At 44.7% G+C, this 21,807-nt stretch overlaps 2 protein-coding genes and 1 long non-coding RNA gene across 3 annotated transcripts in view; 1 reads left to right on the forward strand and 2 right to left on the reverse strand.

Annotated features, from left to right (window-relative positions):
* The window catches only part of adcy2b (adenylate cyclase 2b (brain)), a 139,993-nt gene extending 133,500 nt beyond the window's left edge, over window positions 1-6,493 (reverse strand). Inside the window, exon 1 of the mRNA XM_046361819.1 lies at window positions 6,366-6,493. The gene's annotated coding sequence lies outside the window, so the exon portion shown is untranslated. The remainder of the gene's footprint in view (window positions 1-6,365) is intronic.
* tent4a (terminal nucleotidyltransferase 4A) lies at window positions 3,864-18,733 on the reverse strand. Its single transcript, XM_046361822.1, is given in 14 exon segments — window positions 3,864-7,055; window positions 7,470-7,523; window positions 9,756-9,887; window positions 9,984-10,147; window positions 10,294-10,397; window positions 10,584-10,710; window positions 10,825-10,918; window positions 10,920-11,039; window positions 12,140-12,268; window positions 14,478-14,585; window positions 14,831-14,951; window positions 15,068-15,114; window positions 15,229-15,352; window positions 16,771-18,733. Coding segments are annotated over 14 exon segments (2,304 nt in total). The 5' UTR covers window positions 17,571-18,733; the 3' UTR covers window positions 3,864-6,875.
* LOC124043323 lies at window positions 6,424-14,095 on the forward strand. The gene is made up of 3 exons (XR_006840298.1): window positions 6,424-7,071; window positions 12,455-12,502; window positions 12,748-14,095. It is a non-coding gene; the product is annotated as an uncharacterized LOC124043323 (long non-coding RNA).
* Window positions 18,734-21,807: the final 3,074 nt, after the last annotated feature.

Here is a 21,807-nt window from a genome sequence, read left to right on the forward strand (position 1 = left end):
AGCGGGAGCGAGAGTATGGGAGAGCGGGAGCGAGAGAGTATGGGAGAGCGGGAGCGAGAGAGTATGGGAGAGCGGGAGCGAGAGAGTATGGGAGAGCGGGAGCGAGAGAGTATGGGAGAGCGGGAGCGAGAGAGTATGGGAGAGCGGGAGCGAGAGAGTATGGGAGAGCGGGAGCGAGAGAGTATGGGAGAGCGGGAGCGAGAGAGTATGGGAGAGCGGGAGCGAGAGAGTATGGGAGAGCGGAGAGCGAGAGAGTATGGGAGAGCGAGAGAGCGAGACAGTATGGGAGAGCGAGAGAGAGTATGGGAGAGCGAGAGAGAGTATGGGAGAGCGAGAGAGAGTATGGGAGAGCGAGAGAGAGTATGGGAGAGCCAGAGAGAGTATGGGAGAGCCAGAGAGAGTATGGGAGAGCCAGAGAGAGTATGGGAGAGCCAGAGAGAGTATGGGAGAGCCAGAGAGAGTATGGGAGAGCCAGAGAGAGTATGGGAGAGCCAGAGAGAGTATGGGAGAGCCAGAGAGAGTATGGGAGAGCCAGAGAGAGTATGGGAGAGCCAGAGAGAGTATGGGAGAGCCAGAGAGAGTATGGGAGAGCAAGAGAGAGTATGGGAGAGCAAGAGAGAGTATGGGAGAGCAAGAGAGAGTATGGGAGAGCGGGAGAGAGAGTATGGGAGAGCGGGAGAGAGAGTATGGGAGAGCGGGAGAGAGAGAGTATGGGAGAGCAAGAGAGAGTATGGGAGAGCGGGAGAGAGAGAGTATGGGAGGGCGAGAGTATCGGAGGGAGAGAGCGAGATTATGGGAGGGAGAGAGAGAGAGTATGGGAGAGAGAGAGTATGGGAGAGCGGGAGAGAGAGAGTATGGGAGAGCAAGAGAGAGTATGGGAGAGCAAGAGAGAGTATGGGAGAGCAAGAGAGAGTATGGGAGAGCGGGAGAGAGTATGGGAGAGCGAGAGAGAGTATGGGAGAGCGAGAGAGAGTATGGGAGAGCGAGAGAGAGTATGGGAGAGCGAGAGAGAGTATGGGAGGGCGAGAGAGAGTATGGGAGAGCGAGAGAGAGTATGGGAGAGCGAGAGAGAGTATGGGAGAGCGAGAGAGAGTATGGGATGGGAGAGCGAGAGAGAGGGAGATGGGAGAGGGAGAGCGAGAGAGAGTAGAGAGCGAGAGAGAGTATGGGAGAGCGAGAGAGAGTATATGGAGAGCGAGAGAGAGTATGGGAGAGCGAGAGAGAGTATGGGAGAGCGAGAGAGAGCGAGAGAGAGTATGGGAGAGCGAGAGAGAGTATGGGAGAGCGAGAGAGAGTATGGGAGAGCGAGAGAGAGTATGGGAGAGCGAGAGAGAGTATGGGAGAGCGAGAGAGTATGGGAGAGAGAGAGAGTATGGGAGAGCGAGAGAGAGTATGGGAGAGCGAGAGAGAGTATGGGAGAGCGAGAGAGAGTATGGGAGAGCGAGAGAGAGTATGGGAGAGCGAGAGAGAGTATGGGAGAGCGAGAGAGAGTATGGGAGAGCGAGAGAGAGTATGGGAGAGCGAGAGAGAGTATGGGAGAGAGAGAGAGTATGGGAGAGCGAGAGAGAGTATGGGAGAGCGAGAGAGAGTATGGGAGAGCGAGAGAGAGTATGGGAGAGAGAGTATGGGAGAGCGAGAGAGAGTATGGGAGAGCGAGAGAGAGTATGGGAGAGCGAGAGAGAGTATGGGAGAGCGAGAGAGAGTATGGGAGAGCGAGAGAGAGTATGGGAGCGAGAGCGGGAGAGAGAGAGAGTATGGGAGGGCGAGAGAGAGTATGAGAGAGAGTATGGGAGGGCGAGAGAGAGTATGGGAGGGAGAGAGAGAGTATGGGAGGGAGAGAGCGAGAGTATGGGAGGGCGAGAGTATCGGAGGGAGAGAGCGAGAGTATGGGAGGGAGAGAGCGAGAGTATGGGAGGGAGAGAGCGAGAGAGAGTATGGGTGGGAGAGAGCGAGAGAGAGTATGGGAGGGAGAGAGCGAGAGAGAGTATGGGAGGGCGAGAGCGAGAGAGAGTATGGGAGGGAGCGAGAGAGAGTATGGGAGGGCGAGAGTATCGGAGGGAGAGAGCGAGAGTATGGGAGGGAGAGAGAGTATGGGAGAGAGAGTGTATGGGAGAGCGGGAGAGAGAGTATGGGAGAGCAAGAGAGAGTATGGGAGAGCAAGAGAGAGTATGGGAGAGCGAGAGAGAGTATGGGAGAGCGAGAGAGAGTATGGGAGAGCGAGAGAGAGTATGGGAGCGGGACCACCCATACGTAGAATGTATGCACACATGACTAAGTCTCATTGGATAAAAGCGTCTGCTAAATGGCATATATTATTATTATTATTAGAGAGAGAGAGAGTATGGGAGAGAGAGAGAGAGAGAGAGAGAATGGGAGGGAGAGAGAGAGAATGGGAGGGAGAGAGAGAATGGGAGGGAGAGAGAGAGAGAGAGTATGGGAGGGAGAGAGAGTATGGGAGAGAGAGAGAGAGTATGGGAGAGAGAAAGAGTATGGGAGAGAGAAAGAGTATGGGAGAGAGAAAGAGTATGGGAGAGAGAAAGAGTATGGGAGAGAGGGAGAGAGAGTATGGGAGAGAGAGAGAGAGAGAGTATGGGAGAGAGAAAGAGTATGGGAGAGAGAGAGAGTATGGGAGAGAGAGAGAGTATGGGAGAGAGAGAGAGTATGGGAGAGAGAGAGAGTATGGGAGAGAGAGAGAGAGAGTATGGGAGAGAGAGAGAATGGGAGAGGGAGAGAGAGTATGGGAGAGAGCGAGGGGGGAAATGAGAGAAAAAAACAGACCAACACAAATATGGACACATCGAATGTCAGACTGGTATGAATATTGCTGTGCATCAATGATTCTCAATTAAATTTACTGCACTTGAGCGATTTTTACAAAACCAATTAACAAATGTTGCCCTAAGAGTTGGTAGAATATTATTCAAAATGATTCACAGCTGTAATGGCTGGCGAAGGTGCCTCCACCAAATAGTAACGAGTGTGTAAACATATGCAATCAAAACATCAGTTTAATTTATTTGGAACATGTCTAGTTATCTGTGAAAATGGAGTAGATTGGTAGGAAGAAAAGACTAATCTGATATATTCCCTTTTGAGATTTAATTTGAGCTAAAGGCAGAAAAATGTGAAGACTGCAAGGGGTGTGTAGACTTTCACGAGCGACTACGTTCTTGGGCTGTTGAGGAATGTAGTCTTCCAGTTTGTTGAGGTACGGGTTCTCCTGAGTCAGAAGAACCCTCAAACGCAACACTGAACCTCGAAGCCAGTTCCACTGCATTTTTAATATCAGGATCTCATCCCCCTACTCACATTTCTGGCTTTGGTCTAGAAAGCAACCAGACTGAGCTGTAATCTGCCACAGATACAGACTAGTAGGACAGTACACAATCCTAACATGGCAGATATTCCAAATCCAAGAGATTAGGGAGAGCTATGTGGAATGAGAATTCGCTGTACTGGGATGATCCTGGCTCAATACTCTTGAGGAATAGTCTGGCAGAACATCTACAGTACATCTGACATGTTGCTGACTGGATCCAAGGCTATTGGTGAGAAGCTACTGTGCCACCTAGTGTAGATAAGCAGAAGTACATTTGAACTAAGTTTATAGTGACCTTTTTCTTTCCCTGTGTCTTGTAATGGGACTCCTGATAAAACGTCTCAAATAAAGCAATAAACCTAACGCATGTTTCCCACCTGAACTCAATCAAATTGGACTGAGTTGTACGTAGAGATCCAGCATTAATCCATCTTCATTTCCAACCAATACCTGTTCAGTTTGTGGGCATGTGTTCTGTATGCGTTGTATCCAATGATTCATTTGCAACCAAATTATGCACATACAAAAACAAGATCACTATAACTGCCCGTTTTAAGAAGTTTATTAAAAAATAAAATAGAAAAAAATATACCGGTACATAAAAATGTTCAAAACAAAAGCCAGACTGTCACTCCGAGGCCACTGCTAGTTTGGCAGCCATTTTAGGAGTTCCTGCTCAGATTAGTTGGCCAGGACAGAGGAGCCGCCACCTTTCACAAAATGGCGTCCGTTAAGTTTAAAATCACTCATTGTGATGCAAGTGTTTCGTGTTCTCAATAGTCTAAAGAGGCTTTCTCTCCGATCTGCACTGATGTAAATAGATGAAAATAAAATGGTGGATCTATCAAGGGATTGGCTTTCACCTGCTCCAGTTTCTTTCACATCAAATAAAGGAAAGTAGATGAGGAGAGGAAGCTTGTGTAGACCATTGGGATTCAAGTTAAATCCATAGACGTCACACCGCATTTCAGTCTTAATAGAATCTGTAAAAATTGTGGACATCTTTGACAGCATTGACAAAACTCCAACCAGAGATAGTGTTTTAGAGCTCTTCTGACAGACGCTGGTTCTATTCACTAAAAGCAGACAAGTCCCAAATGGCACCCTATTTCCTATATAGCCCCACTACCCTACACAAGAAACCAAAGATCTAATCAGAAGTGTCGCACTATATTCTGAATAGGGTGCCATTGGAGACCGACACCTTGTAAAAAAGGCGGTGTATATTAGCCAGGTCGATTGGTGGGTAAAAGTTGCTATACTAACATTAGACTGACACTGCCTCCTAACACAATCTCAGTGTAGAGGACTGTAGTGCACTAGGGAGGGTATGAAGTCATACACTACAGAGTGCAAGTCGCTCCCCATGTGCACTTTCATACTAGCAGTTAGGTTAAAACAGTGGCGGGACGTCAAGTGGTAGTCTACAATGACACCCTAACCCCTATATAGGGCACTACTTTAGACCAGCACTAAGGTTAAATAGCATGCACTGTATGAGAGAGAGAATAGGGTGACATTTGAAACCAGTCTTGCTATTCCCTCGCTCTGAGATGAGACAGATACCCGACCACTGGCGCACACACACAGACCCTTCCATAGACTAACAGATAGGAATACAAACCATCAGGATGCAAGAGTTGTGGTTCACTTGTAACTGGGCTGAGGCTGACTAGCAACCATTTAGCCGAGCCCACCGATCACACAGGCCTAGTCAGTCAAACTCGAGTTTACAATAACATCACTTCAATCCAGCAAGCAGTGGTTGTCATTGGAAACAAAAATTGGGCACACAAAAATAACCCACTTGCATAGTAATAACGCTGTCTGTGTAGCAACCGCACTGCTCCTCAGTCATACACAGGCGTGTGTGTGTGTATATATGCGGCTGTATGTCTGCAGAGACGACACACACGCACTGAAGTAAACAGAAAGAAAAGGCATTGCAAACTTGCGGAAGTACCAACAAGATTCCAGAATGGAATCAATTATTCCCTTTCCACAGTCCTGGAAGTTTCTCTCTCTCCCCCGCTATGGGGAAAGACCCTTTAGAGCACCTAGTCTTTTAGGGTGCATCTGAAATGGTACCCTATCCCCTATGTAGTGCAATATTTTAGACCCAATAGCCCACTGGCCCAATCAAAAGTAATGCACAATGTCGGCGGAAGGGTTCCATTTGGCACCGCCCTGATCTTCAAGTTCAGGTCAGTTTGTCTGTCCTTTTAACTCCACCTCCCATACGCACAAGACCATGCATATCTTTAAAACAACAGCAGAGACATACATCCAACAGAAACACACCTGGGGAATACAATATGTACTTGGGCTTGTGCTTAACTCCTGCGATAGAAGTTCAGCCCTGGTCTAAGCGAGGACTGAGTAGCAAAAATGGCACAAACGTTGGGTGAACGCAAGTCATCCTATGACTGATACAAGCGCACACACACACAAATAAAGAACGTTTTGTTTTTTAAAACAACAGCTAGGGTATTGGGCTTGAGCTCAGTCTGCTGCTTCTGCTATAGCAAGAGATCCATCGAGTGGGACAGTAGACTTTTTAACCTGTCTAACAATAAGATGCACCTCAATAGTATGGAGTGACTTAGATACTTCTAATTAAACCCTTTGAATCACATTATAAAACAACCAATTAGGGGGGGGGGGGTCGATTATACATCGACACTCCAACAAGACACGCACAGCTCACCAATTGACACACACGCTCTGTCACACACTCTCGGAGGCCACCTGGGCAAAGGTTGTGTAAACTCTGCCATAAAAACTAAAAATACAAAAATAAAACAATCTTAAAAAAACACCAAATTCCTTTACATACATAATAAAAATTAAATAAACATTTACTTAAAAAATAGAACATGTTATTGCACAAATGAGAAACTGTCGTTCCTTGTGTGAACACTGAAAAAGACGCAGTTTGGCTGCAGGGTTCAAGGACAAAGGTTGTCGCCTTGACAATGTAACCCAGTCAAAGACCAAACAAAAATAAACACTTTCCCATAAGACACTGAGCTTTCGCAACTCTCACCTGGCAAAGAAGTCACTATCCCCAGTCTCACCAAACGTAAGTGAAAAACTGCAAAGCGCTTAAAAAAATTATAATTGAACAATAAGACATTAACGGAACAAAATAAAACAAACCAATGTGGATCCCAAACAGAAAGTGAAGGACTGGAGAGCTAGCAGAAAAGTTCCGGGGTCAGAGTGCACGTTGGGCGGGGTTGCGTTTTGTTCTCTAGCCGCACCGCTCATTCCTGTATCGTTGGCCGTTGGTTCGTTGCGCAGTGAAAAACATGCAGAGATGAAGAGCGATGGAGTGAAGGAGAGAAACGGAAAGTTTTCCCAGAGCTACACCTGTTTCCCCTATCTGCAGCCCAAGTTCAGCAGCCCAAAGTGTTGAATGAATCCCAATGCTGGTCTGGTCTCTGCCTGCCTGTCTTTAAGTTGAACAGCAGGGGGCACTGTCCCGTCAAGTTGTCCTCCCAATCAATCAGAATGGAGGAGTGGAAAGAGGGATAGAGGGAGATGTTTTGTCTTTTTATCTGCTCAGGCTAACTGGTAAGCTGTCCCTCTTCCGACGCCGCCAGGTGTTGCGGTACTGTGTATGAGAGTGTGTGTGGGCGTGTGTGAGAGGGTGGGTGTGTGCACGGTTGGCCAGGGCGGGACTGTGGACCACGGCTGGATTGTGGAAGCCTTTCATCTGACACTTGGGACCGTTCTGGAGAGAGAAAAAGGTATGAAGTGTTAGAATTCAAAGCATTGAGTGTTTGAAACCTAGTCTACAAAAGGAATGCTATATTCAGATCAATCTGGCAGATATACAATACAACAATGAAATCAAGAGGGACAGATTGAGAGAACAGAGGAAGTAAGGGAAGGAGAGAAACAGTGAAAGCAAGAGGAGTTGTAAGCAGAAAATGAGGTGAGGAGAGTATTAGAGGAAAGAAAGATAGGAGAAAGAGGTTCTCCATGTATAGTGTGTATGCGGTGATTGCGGACGGCGCCTACCTGGTGTGTGTGGCTGGCAGGGTGGGGGCTGGACAGAGGCTGGGGGTTGGAGGGGGCATGGGGGTTATGATGGGTAGGGGGGCATGTGGAAAAAGGGGGGGAGATGGTGCCCGTCTATACCCACCTGTCTGCCAGGTAAAGAGTGCATCGTCAGGGCACCGGGCAAAGACATACACGCCTGGAGAGGGGGGAGAGGGAAGGAAGACATTTTCAGTTCTCACAAATCTAATCACAAACTGTGTTGGATCACCATTTCACAATCCCTGTTAGTGGGATATGAGTACTAAAACAGACGGCCTGGATGGATTTTATAGAAAATATATACTTTCTCTGGCGACAAATCTCAGGATTTTTTACAATACATTTAAAAGGTAGACTTGGAATTATGAGATTGGAACGAGCAGCACGGCAGATAAGATGAGCACGATGAAGGACATCGCTCTCACTTAGGCAGTGCTTACACATGCAGCCCAATTCTGATATTTATACACTAATTGGTCTTTTTGACCAATCCGACGAGCTCTGAAAAAGACTATGTGATGGTCTAAAGACCAATTAGTGGGGGAAAAAACAGAATTGGGCTGCTTGTGTAAACAGTCATGGTACAGTTGAAGTTATCATACAAAATACATTTAAACTCAGGTTTCACAATTCCTGATATTTAATACTAGTAAAAATTCCCTGTCTTAGGTCAGTTAGAATCACCACTATTTTAAGAATGTAAATGTCAGAATAATGGTAGCGAGAATGATTTCAACTTTTATTTCTTTCATCACATTCCCAGTGGGTCAGAAGTTTACATACACTCAATTAGTATTTGGTGGCATTGCCATTACATTGTTTTACTTGGGTCAAACATTGAGTAGCCTTGCACAAGCTTCCCACAATAAATTGGGTCAATTTTGGCCCATTCCTCCTGACAGATCTGGTGTAACCGAGTCAGGTTTGTAGGCCTCCTTGCTTGCACACACTTTTTCAGTTCTGCCTGCAGATTTTCTATAGGATTGAGGTCAGGGCTTTGTGATGGCCACTAATACCTTGACCATAAGCCATTTTGCCACAACTTTGGAAGTATGCTTGGGGTCATTGTCCATTTCGAAAACCCTTTTGCGACCAAGCTTGAACTTCCTGACTGATGTCTTGAGATGTTGCTTCAATATATCCACATAATTTTCTTTCCTCATGATGCCATCTATTTTGTGAAGTGCACCAGTCCCTCCTGCAGCAAAGCACCCCCACAACATGATGCTGCCACCCCGTGCTTCACGGTTGGGATGCTGTTCTTCAGCTTGCAAGCCTCCCCCTTTTTCCTCCAAACACAACGATGGTCATTATGGCCAAAAGGGTATATTTTTGTATTATCAGACCAGATGACATTTCTCCAAAAAGTTCAATCTTTGTCCCCATGTGCAGTTGCAAACCGTAGTCTGACTTTATGGCGGTTTTGGAGCAGTGGCTTCTTCCTTGCCGAGCGGCCTTTCAGGTTATGTCAATATAGGACTTGTTTTACTGTGGATATAGATACTTTTGTACCCGTTTCCTCCAGCATCTTCACAAGGTCCTTTGCTGTTGTTCTGGGATTGATTTGCACTTTTCGCACCAAAGTACGTTCATTTCTAGGAGACAGAACTCGTCGACTTCCTGAGAGGTATGACAGCTGTGTGGTCCCATGGTGTTTATACTTACGTATATACTTATTGTTTGTACAAATTAACGTGGTACCTTCAGGCACTTGGAAATTGCTCCCAAGGGTGAACCAGACTTGTGGTCTACAAAAATAATTCTGAAGTCTTGGCTGATTTATTTTGATTTTCCAATGATGTCAAGCAAAGTGGTACTGAGTTTGAAGGTAGGCCTTGAAATACATCCACAGGTCCATCTCCAATTGGTTCAAGTGATGTCAAATAGCCTATCAGAAGCGTCTAAAGCTATGGCATAATTTTCTGGAATTTTCCAAGCTGTTTAAAGGCACAGTCAACTTAGTGCATGTAAACTTCTGACCCACTGGAATTGTGATACAGTGAATTATAAGTGAAATAATCTGTCTGTAAACAATTGTTGGAAAAATTGTGTCATGCACAAAGTAGATGTCTTAACCGACTTGCCAAAACGATAGTTTGCTAACAAGAAATTTGTGGAGTGGTTGAAAAATGAGTTTTACTGACTTCAACCTAAGCGCTAGTAAACTTCCATCTTCAATTGTATCTGTTGATATGCACCGATGCGCTTCACCCTGGTACAACGTGGTAACTACGGGACCGAAACAGCACAGTAGTTTAGCCTTGCGCTTCAACGCTCTTAGTTGTGGAAATGGGCCCGATATTGGGTTAACTTTGTGCATTGGGGAGTCTACCTTTAATCTCCCACTCCCTGAAAGCAAATAAAGGTCAGTAGATGCTAGGTTCTGTACCTGTGAGCCAGGGGACATGATGAGGTGGTGCTGGTTGATGCCAGCCTTGCCCAGTGCCAGGCCCAGGGGTAGAGTCATACCCAAAGCCTGAAAGGGGTAGAGGGGCAGCGCCGGGGGTGTCGAATCAGAGTCCTAGAACAAACAGCAGAGTGGAGGGGTTAAAACATGGCCAGCTATCAATCAATTAATACCATCATAAAGACTGCAGTGTGTGTGTTCTGTCCTTACGTTGTCTGACCCAGACAGTGAAGAGACAGAGGAGGCTGAGGAGTGTTGGTGAGGACTGGAAAGGGACATGGGAGAGTCTGCACTGTGAGGGGAAACAGAGTCCCTCTGCTCCTCCACACCTACACCCAACACACACCCTGCTGGGTCCTGATCCAGGAGGGAACCTACAGAGAAACAGATTATTATACACACTTCCAAAACTGCCATGTAAGACAAAGAGTACCTTCCACACACAGGCTAATATACCTACAGAACCTGCCATACAAGACTGTCAAACATGGTAGGCAGAGGTTACAGACACTGCTCTTACCCTGGCTCTCCATACGGGCGAGGTGCCTGCCCCCCCACTTCGTCATGATCCACTCCCTGTAGTCAATCACTTCCTGTGTCACCTTGATTATCCTACCCAAAGCGCTGCAGGGATAGTGAGAAACATGAGGGGAATGGTATAAACATTGCACAGCAGTGGATCAGTTACACTTCCAAACACAACCACCGTATTCATTTGACAATCTTTACTTTGATAACAGTTGTACTTATTAATTTACAAATATTTCTAGGCTGGATGGATCCAGAAGACAATCTAAAAGAGGAACGAACCTGTCAATGTCCTTGTTTGGGTAGGAGCGTGCGAGTGGTGACACGGCATGACTGAGAACGATGTAAGCGTAGTCAAACACCTGCTGGACTTGCATGGCTCCGTACGAACTCCTGCCAACGTCGTTACCTGGAACACACACATATGGCAAAAAAAAAAAAACTGAATCGGCCCATAAACTACAGCCAACACCATTACTAATGGAAAACCAAACACTCAGTCCAGCGCACACACACCCCCCACCTGGCATCAGTGGGTCCTCTATACAGAGCATGGAGGGCCTGTAGCCATTGGTCATAACCTTCATCATGTCCTCCTTGGCCATGTAGGCCCCCCCCGTTCTTGACGCGGATGCCTGTCTTCAGGTAGTTAAAATGGCGCCCATAAAGCTCAAAGAACTCAATCAGCAGAATGCCAAGGTTGATGTTGGGGTTGCTGGCATCAATCCTTGGGTGGAGCTGGATGGAGAGCGACGGAGGGAGTGAATCGGCATAGGAGTTAGAACACTAAGCGTTGTAATTGTACACTGTCAAACTATGGTTAGGCAATATATTTTGTCTATCGCGGTATAACAAAAAAATACAGTATGGTGATATTTTATGTATTCTACATTTTCATCCATTTCTGCATTCATTTGAGATTATTTCCACACTGCCACGTAGGGCTGCACGATATGGGCAGACAATTAGGCCTCATTTTAAACCAAATATTGCAATTGCGATTTGACTTGCGATATAGAGCAAAACACTTGGTTGAAAACTGTTGGAATTATCGAAATAGAATGATTATTCTAATTCTATAGTTCGAATATAATAGTGGGCACTTTAGACGTGTTTTTGACATGACAACGAATGAAAATGCCAGGGAGGAATTATTGTGACAGGGTAGGAACCAAAGTGTTGATAACCATTTCCTTGGGCACCCTATAATCTCTGGCTACATTGAATGTTTCCTCTTAACTACTTCATGTAGCCAACCTACTCATGCTTTGCGTATTCCTCTTTTGATTTATAAGAAACTGTTGCACAAACATGCTGATTTAGGTCTACGCCATCAGGTATTATCATGCTGTATAGCTAATTATGTTTACTCTGACTTAGAACATTTATTAGCTAGCTAGTGATTAGCAACTAACAAGATTTAGGGATAACTTGCTAAGAAACCATTGACTGTTTGCAGACGTAAGAAACAAACTACTAGCGCAATTATAGAATGCCAGAGGAATTATATTAAGAAGAAAAGTGAAAACAGAATCATTGTCATCAACATTTTTGCATGTGCTGCATTGACCATGCAGACTGAACGCAAGTGTCTCGTGGTTGAGGAACAACAAACGCGCTCCTTGATTGGCGGGGGCAGGTCTAAGACTATGTGGAAAGCGGCATGAGAGAGTGAGCGGTGAATCAAGTAGCGAAGTATCACATTTAACAAACCAAACATTCAAAAACTGTTATAGAAAGTAAAGTAAAAACCCAAACCTGTGCATGCATCAATACCGGTATATAGTAAAAATACAGTATATCGCCTAGCCCCATGTCATACTAGTGTTCGTGTGTACCTGGAGGAAGCTGATGACCATCAGGATGAGGCTGTAAGAGCTGATTCCTCCGGTGAACACCTCGTTCAGATCTCTCTGGAGCAGAAACTGCTTCAGCACAAAGATCATGTAAGGCAGCACGGGAAACCTCTGTAGGGGGAGGGAACGAGGGAGATCTAAAATCTCTGCTTAATTTACAGTCACTGAGGAACAGAGCACAGATTAAAAATTGGGAGAATTTTCCATTAGATGAGGTAAAAGTCTCCATTTCATGAAAATATGTAACTTAGTATGGGGATCACAACTTAAATAAAATGAGTCTTCTCATTTTCACAGGTTGTCATGTTATATCATATGCTGATTTTGGGGCTACAGTTGTAAAAGGTCAGTGGGACAATGACTCATTCTAAAGTTATGCTTGTGGTGCCAGCAGCATGTTCAGCTATGTAATTGAATACAGAACATGTCAGAGAGACATTCCTTTACTGACTGCATATTCTACGCCCATCACCAGATCTCCCCCTGACTCTTACTGTGCATATAGGCTGCGACTTAGAATTATATTTAAATTATACAAAAAATGCCTCATTAGGCTCACTGACTTGAAAGTATTTTTTCTCCTTCTATAGGTAGGCCTTAACCTCAATGAGACGGAGCTGCTCTTCCTTCCGGGGAAGGCCTGCCGGCTCAGACTCCATTATCACCCTCCCAGAGTGCAAATAACCTTGCCGTTACCCTGGACAACACCCTATCCTTCTCTGCAAAAATCAGAGCAGTGACTCGCTTCTGCAGGTTCATGCTCTACATCACCACAAGAAGCGGTGCAGGTCCTAATCGAGGTCCACCCCTGTCTGGACTACTGCAACTCACTGTTGCCTGGGCTCCCCGCTTCTGCCATCAAACCCCTGCAACTTATCCAGAACGCAACAGCCTGCCAAAATCAACATGCCTTAATTCTCTCATGTCATCCTGCTCCTCAGTACACTCTGGCTTCCAGTCGAAGCTCGCATCCACTACAAGACCATGGTGCATACCTACGGAACAGCAAGAGCTGCCCATCCATACCTTCAGGATATGCTCAAACCCCACGTCCCAACCCGAGCACTCCGTTCTGCCACCTCAGGTCTCTTTCTATGACTGATGTGGGTTTTCCCACCTAGCTAGAGTAACCTAAGATGAACGCACTAAGTCCATCTGATAAAATGACTTAAATGTAAATGTAAAATGACTCAAATGTAAATGTTTAGGCAAAGTAACCCTATCAAAATGGAAAGCTCCTTGAAAGAGGTAATATAACAGGGCTATTGGCCCAAATTCAATTATGACCTATTGTAGATAGAATGAAAATTAAACTTGCGAGCAGATGTTTTTGTTCATAAATACTTTGCTACAATGATACACATCATTCCTTTGTTAGTGTACTTACTATGTGAATGTGCTATCATGCTTTCGGGATGAGTCTTTTCAGATTCACCAATTATCCTTTAGTTGTAGATAGTACATCAAACTTACTCTGGCTCCTCTTTGTAAGTTACTGTGATTTTGCACCTGTGGATTTTATTGGTTTAATTATGAAAATATGTAGTAAACTCCATGACAGTAGTTAAAGCAAGGGGCTATAGCAGCACACAAGTAGACTACAATTGTATGCTGGGCCAGGCATGCCCTGACCTTGTGAAGTGAGCACTACTGGTGTGAAATCAGAGTGGGCAAGAAGGCTGATGCTCCAGCCTTTGGGAAACTCGCCCGTGCTCCAATCAAATTGGGCACGCTCTGTTCCTCGCTCCGCTCACATACTCTGCACCACTCTGACCCACTGTGCCATACTCATTAGTATTATGGAAAGTAGTGATGAGCGATGAACCACCATGTCATTTTTTTATCGGTTATTAAACTAGTTTAACCTGAAGAGAGTTGTAGTTTTCATTAAGCAAATAGTCATCAAGTTTCTGTGCTGAATAACTACAATGACCATATCGTCACAGCCCCACTGTGCAGGTGCACATTCTGTACTTGCCTGATATGAAACATATCAACTCCAAAATGCTGGAGTATAGAGCAAAATTTTAAATAAATATGTTGTGGACTATAGTTGTGAAGTGGTTAAGTAGTGCTTCTGTTGCTAGTGATAGAAAATGCATTTCACAGGGACAGTATTTCCGTAAGTATTTATTAGCCTCAAATTTAACTGAAACTACAATATGGGAGCGTCAGTGGTCATGAAGTCCATTTCTATTCCTTTCATAGGCCAGTTTTTATACCCTGCAACTGGGAACACGTTTTAAATTGTTGCTCTGATCATTATAGCCATTCAGGTTTCCCATGAAAATAAAGGAACTATAAATGCTAGTGTCCTCACCCGGGTGTAGTCCTTGATAAAGAAAGCAGCTTTGACTCCAGTCTCCACGTTGAAGCTGATGTCCACTTTGACTTCAGTCTCCTGGTCAGTCAGCTTGATGATTGGCACCTGGTAGAGAGAATAGAGAAACATTGTGACTTAATTTCTGAAAAAGAAAGTTTAGTTAATGTCCATTTCGCTTTCGTTCCCCATCTCAATTCTAAAGCAGTCACTAATTAGGTACAATCATTAGCTGGTGCAGACTTGTCCTACATTATTAAAGCAAACCATCTGCTTGTTTATCAGTTCGGACAACATTGGAGTTACTCCAACAGATTATAGGCATGTATGTATTTTTATTAAGAGCTACTCACTGTAGCTTTGTCCAGCACTTTGATGGAGAAAGGTTCCGCCACGTTGTGTTTCCGGAGGGCCTGTTCCAACTGCTGCAACGGGGGACATTCCCACTTCCCAAACACCACCAGGTCTATGTCACTATGGCAACAGAGAGAGAGCGAGAGATGGTATTAAGTAAACTGGTGGCCAAACACTTGTGGCAAATTCTGAGAACAAGACTGAGCCAAAACATCACAACAAGACTGCCCTCTTACCTTGTAGGGAGGTAGAGTCCAGTGCTGAAGCTGCCAAATATCTGCACCTGAGAGAGCAGGGGAATGAAAGAGTTTGAAAAAACCCTATACTGTACAAATAATTTTAGGGAAAAAAAGTCTGATGTCCCAGTTCAACCCCCAGCTCTGGTGTGTGTGCTCACGTCGGCAGTAGGCCACAGCTCCTTGATGACAGTCTCGATCCTGTCGACCACCTCCTTCCTCATAGCAGCCTCCTCTGGTCGGGGAGACATGAAGTTGTAGAAGTCCACCACCTCCTCATGGAGACTGTGGGGGGGGGGGGGGGGGGTTAACACACACACACAAAACCAGTCAAATAATTGGTCTATTTACATTTTCTGTTTCAGGATTTCATTCACTTAAATGTCATCAGTGCACCTACATGGTAGGTCTTTTCAAAGAAAGCAAGAACATTATGGAAGAAATATATATATATAGCCTACATTGATACAGGCTTTCCAGTAAGCTCAGCATCCCTCACAACATTCAAAATCTTTACATAGTCCTGTAAAAGCATGGGATTAGCAACTCCATGGTTGAGGTTTCAATTCCCATACTGATCACAGACCTATACACACATTATATGCACGATGTTAACATTTTTCACACCAAAATGAATGAGTGCAGCCATACACTGAAATTTAGCACAATCAGATATTGCAGTATGTACATTAGCCTACATTTTCATCCACGACACAGTGATGGCCCATTGAAATTGTTAAATATTCTACTTAAACACTAGGGCCTTCAGGTCTGGGCACTGCATGCTCTTCCAATGCCACAAGGGTGCAACTAGAGGCCAATCATTGTATTACACAGTTACATTCAAATGAAACCTATGGATCTTTCAACTGTCCATGGAAACCAGAGAATCTTAGTCACCTGGCAGTTTTTTGTTGCTGACAATGTTAACATGCATATCTTAAGTCTAATCAACAATATTATGTTATGTAATAAACTAGCAAGTCCTGCTATAGTTTTATTAATAACTGAATAATGAGTCAGACGTTAATAATCCCCTGAGTGGCTGTATAAAGAGCAACGTTTGCTAACCATGACCGCTTTCATAATTTTGCGTTACATGCCGCCTTCACGTCACATAAAATACTCGGGACCTCAGAGTTAAAATTAACGTAATTTTTATAGCTTCCTATTGCTCGATTCTGATACTACGTAAGTAGGAAACTCGGTTATCTTTCTACTGAGTAAACGTGCCGGAAAATTTCCGATTTCTGACATGACATGAATGCGGCATTAACCCTACATTCCAGAAGTTACCCAACCCTTTAGATCTGTCAAATAGCTTACTGATTGTTAGCTAACCTTACCAAATCGTTATCTAGCTAGCTAGTTATAGCTTCTTAACAAGTTAAATCTGGCTAGTCAGTGCAGCGCGCAGTCAAATTAGCGCTCTAGTTAGCTAAGTAGCTAGCTATTTAAGCTAACGTTAACATTCCGATTACCAATCACCCGTGCAGTAAATCAATTTGAAAAAGATAAACGTCAACATGCAAACACCAAAACACGGATTGACTATAGGCATGACATTTTTTTATAATAATATAAACGTGTCTAGCTAGTAGGAAACCATGATAGGTAACGTTATCGCGGTTAGCGTTAGCAAGCTAACGTTAGCGTCAAACAATTCCAGAGGGGCAATGGCCCTATCAAAAATAACATCTCACCCATCAACACCGGGGCTGTATTTCCTCGTCTTCCAAGGCGTCCCAGTCTCCGAACTAACATAGTTGCCATAGTTAGAAAGAAGGTAATTCATCCCATAGGTGCTCGCCTTGTTGTCACTTTTCCTTCGGCCTGGATGGTGAGTGTGGTTATTTAGGGATGCAGGCGGGTGAGTCGGGTGACGCTTCACACAATTCTGTTGGAAATTGTACTGAGGATGATGCTGATGGTGCCTTTGATGGTGGTATTGGTTGACATTATTATGCATACTTTCACTGAAGTTAAATAACAGATTGACACCGCCAGCGTTTTTATTCATATTTACAGTTACATTGCCACCACTAATCTTTCCCAAAGAGCGGTTTGAAGATGTGCTGTCCGTTATGGATTCCACTGAAGACAAGGACGATAGAGATCCCGTCTTTTGGGGCATTTTACTGTCTCCCAAATCTGTCGTTACCCCGTAAGCGTTGGACGGGGTCAATGAGTTCGGTACGGGTCCGTTCGGTAACGTTACCCCGAAGGAGGAGAACGCAGTGCCGTGGTTAGAAGTAGTGCCTTTTGAAATACCGTGATGGCTGCTGCTGCTCAGACCAGTGTTGGTGCACATGCTATTGCCCTTTGCCGCAACATGTTTATAAACGTCCAACGCTGGAGAATTCAAATGCAGGTTGTAGTTCTGATTATTATGAAGATGCTGACCGGAGTTCGCTCGTACCTGAGAAGTCTCCCAGACTTGCATCCAAAATGCGTTTGCAGGTCCTTTCTGCTCGGGCTGAATCCAAGCCACCCTCGGATCCATTCAACTTCTTTTTTTCTGAACCCACTTCAAGCAAGTCAAAGAGACCGTCAAAATGTACGACTGCTCCGACAAAATAAATGAGCTAGTAAACCGGGTTACAAAGACAGAGAAGTGCTAACGCCAAACCGAACGAGGACCATTGAGAAGGGTAGTCCAGGTCCTTTTCAAGCCGCTAACTGAAAACGGTTAGCAGAAGTCTTCGGTGAATCAATATGGCGTATTCTCTTCAAACCAAAGCGCCGTGCGCATTTCTGTAGGATTTTAAACTATCGGCTTGAACACACCCACATCCACCGCCCATTCCTCCCTACACCTCGCTCTCAGCTGCCACAATATTTAACTAATTACAAACCAACCAATGCTGTTCAAAGTAAATATTTGAATCATATTTGATCATGTTTATATCGCAACATAAGTATTATGAATAAAAAAAATAACATAAGATATTATCATAACAGGAGACAGATAAGCTAAAGTTAATTTGAAGAAAATAATCAGAAATAGTAATAAACTTTACATTATAAATATTTTAAAGCCCTGGCAATGTGTTGGAGATCGAGAATTGAACCCACAATCTTGGCGTTACAAGCGTCATACCTTACCAACTGAGCTACACGGGACCAGCACCCAGACTTGGTACTGGTACCCCAGTTATTTAAAGTTGTCGTTACTCGTTGTGTATTTAATATTACTTTTATTTTTATGTGGTTTACCTTTTCTATTATTTATGTTTTCTTTCTTTGAATTGTTGTGACGAGAAATAAAAGTACGTTTTTAAAAGTAAGTATTTCACTGTTTGTCTACACCTGTTGTTTACGAAGTATTTGACAAATACAACGTGATTTGATTTAAATAAGTTATTTTGAATTCCCTTTCCATTAACAAAAGCCTTGGCTCCCGCAAAGTATGCACTTTCCCCTCCTTCCTTGCTCTCGCAATCGTTGGCCACAGACGATTCCGAGCTTCTTTATCAAATGTTGTCAGGTCCTCCTTGAACCTCAGGTTGTTGTTCTTTACATAGCCATTTTCTTTGCACTTTTCCATGTCAGATCCCTCGCTGTCCTGGGGATGAATCTCATGATCACTGGTCGCAGTGGCTGGCTGTTCTCCCCATCTCTCAGCCTACCCAGGCGGTGCACTACATCCAGAGAACCTGCAACAACATTTCGCTCGTCTTCCGGGACTATTGCCCTGCAAATGTCCTTCGCGTTTGCTTTGATGTTCTTGTCAGATCTTTCTGCGATTCCGTAAAATCTCCCCGGAGACCAACCAGTATGAAATTGTATTCACTCACGACTGTAAATCGTTCTGCATAAGAGTGTCTGCTTAATGTAATTGAGGTAAATATGTACAGGGCCTTCAGAGAGTAATCACACCCCTTTGGATGGTTTGTCACTCCAAAAATACAGGAAGGAGACCACTAAAGTGTATTTCACCATGAAGCCATCTGTGACTTTAGGCCGTCATTGTAAATACGAATTTGTTCTTAATTGACTTGCCTAGTTAAATAAAAGGTTAAAAAAAAAAAAGTTTAATTGATGTGATAGGAGAAAACTGAGAATGGATCAAAAACATTGTAGTTACTCCACTATAATAACCTAAGTGACAGAGTGAAAAGAAGGAAGCCTCTACAGAACAAAATATTCCAAAACACGTGTCCTGTTTGCAATAAAGCATAAAAGTAAAACTGCAATGAAATTAACTTTATGTACTGAATACAAAGTGTTATGTTTGGGGCAAATCCAACACGTCACTGAGTACCACTCCTCATATTTTCAAGCATGGTGGTGGCTGCATCCTGTTATGGGTATGCTTGCATCGGCGGTAAAGCAATGCATAGGCAAAATCTTATTGATGTGTGTGGGCCATGATAGATCCTTAGTGATGTGGACAACAAGGAACTTGAAGCTCTCGATCCTCTCCACTATAGCCCCGTTGATGTGAATGGGGGTGTGCTCGGCCCTCTGTTTCCTGTAGTCCATGATCAGCTCCTTTGTCTTGTTGATGTTGAGGTAAAGGTTGTTGTTTTGACACCGTACTGCCAGGTCTCTGACCTCCTCCCTATAGACTGTCTCATCGCCATCGGTGATCAGGCCTACCACCGTTGTGTCGTCAAGCACACTTAATGATGGTGTTGGAGTCGTGTGCAGCCAGGCAGTCTTGGGTGAACAGGGAGTACAAGGAGAGTACTGAGCATGCACCCCTGAGGGGCCCCCGTGTTAAGAGTCATAGTGTCAGATGTGTTGTTGCCTACCCTCATCCCCTGGGGGTGGTCCGCCAGGAAGTCCAGGATCCAGTTGCAGAGTGAGGTGTTCAGTCTTAGGGTCCTTAGCTTCGTGATGAGCTTGGAGGGCACTATGGTGTTGAACGCTGAGCTGTAGGCAATGAACAGCGTTCTCACATATACTACATGGGCAAACAAATGTGAACACCCATTCCAATTAGTGGATTCCTCTATTTCAGCCACACTCATTGCTGACAGGTAAAAAAACTGACAGGTAATAAAATCAAGCACACAGCCATGCAATCTCCATTGACAAACATTGATAGTAGAATGGCCTTACTGAAGAGCTCAGTAACTTTCAACGTGGCACCGTCATAGGATGCCACCTTTCCAACAAGTCAGTTCGTCAAATTTCTGCCCTACTAGAGTTGTCCCAGTCAACTGTTAAGTGCTGTTATTGTGAAGTGGAATGTCTAGGAGCAACAACGGCTCAGCCACAAAGTAATAGGTCAAACAAGCTCACAGAACGGGACCGCAGAGTGCTGAAGCATGTAGCGAGTAAAAAATCATCTGTCCTCAGTTGCAACACTCACTACCGAGTTCCAAACTGCCTCTGGAAGCAACGTCAGCACAAAAACTGTTCATCGGGAGCTTCATAAAATGGGTTTCCATGGCAGAGCAGTCGCACACAGGCCTAAGATCATGATGCGCAATACCAGGCGTCGGCTGGAGTGGTGTAAAGCTTTAGCCACCATTGGACTCTGTAGCAGTGGAAACACATTCTTGAGTGATGAATCACACTTCACCATTTGGCAGTCCGACAGACAAATCTGGTTTTGGAGGATGTCAGGAGAACACTACCTGCACCAATGCATAGTACCAACTGTAAAGTTTGGTGGAGGAGGAATAATGGTCTGGGGCTGTTTTTCATGGTTCAGGCTAGGCCCCTTAGTTCCAGTGAAGGGAAATCTTAACGTTACAGCATACGTTGACATTCTGGACTATTCTGTGCTTCCAACTTTGTGGCAACAGTTTGGGGAAAGCCCTTTCCTGTGTCAGCATGACAATATCCTCGTGCACAAAGTAAGGTCCATACAGAAATGGTTTGTCAAGATCGGTGTGGAAGACTGACCTGCACAAAGCCCAGACCTCAACCCCATCGAACACCTTTGGGAGGAATTGGAATGCCGACTGTGAGCCAGGTCTAATTGACCAACATCAGTGCCCGACCTCACTTATGCAATTGTGGCTGAATGGAAGCAAGTCCCCGCAGCAGTGTTCCAACATCTAGTGGAAAGCATTCCCAAAAGAGTTGAGGCTTTTATAGCCGCAAAGGTGGGACCAACTCCATATAAAATGCCCATGATTTTGGAATGAGATGTTTGACAAGCAGGTGTACACATACTTTTGGTCATGTAGTGTATGTATTCTTCTTGGCTAGGTGGTAGAGGGCAGTGTGGAGTGCAATAGAGATTGTGTCATCTGTGGATCTGTTAGGGTGGAATGCGAATTGGAGTAGGTCCAGGATGTCTGGCATGAAGGCGTTAATGTGAGCCATGACCAGCCTATCAAATCAAGTCAAATTCTATTGGTCACATACACATATGTTTACACATATACACATATTTTATCGGTCACATCCATCGATAGATCCACAAAATTTAGAATTTCAATAAGCATTTTCTCCACGGGCTGGGCATGCTTTCTACCAGGCTGCCCCTACCCCGGTCAACAGCCCTGCACCCCCGACAGCAACTTGCACAAGCCGCCCCACATTTCTCCTTCACCCAAATCCAGATAGTTGATGTTATGAAAGAGCTGCAAAATCTGGACCCCTGCAAATCAGCCGGGCTAGACAATCTGGACCCTCTCTTTCTTAAAATTATCACCAAAAATCGTTGGGTGATATTACTAGCCTGTTCAACCTCTCTTTCGTATCGTCTGAGATCCCCAAAGATTGGAAAGCTACTGCTGTCATCCCCCTTTCAAAGGGGAGACACTCTAGACCCAAAC

The sequence above is a fragment of the Oncorhynchus gorbuscha genome, linkage group LG09, assembly GCF_021184085.1.
Source record: "Oncorhynchus gorbuscha isolate QuinsamMale2020 ecotype Even-year linkage group LG09, OgorEven_v1.0, whole genome shotgun sequence".
In the NCBI taxonomy this organism is placed as follows: Eukaryota; Metazoa; Chordata; class Actinopteri; order Salmoniformes; family Salmonidae; genus Oncorhynchus; species Oncorhynchus gorbuscha.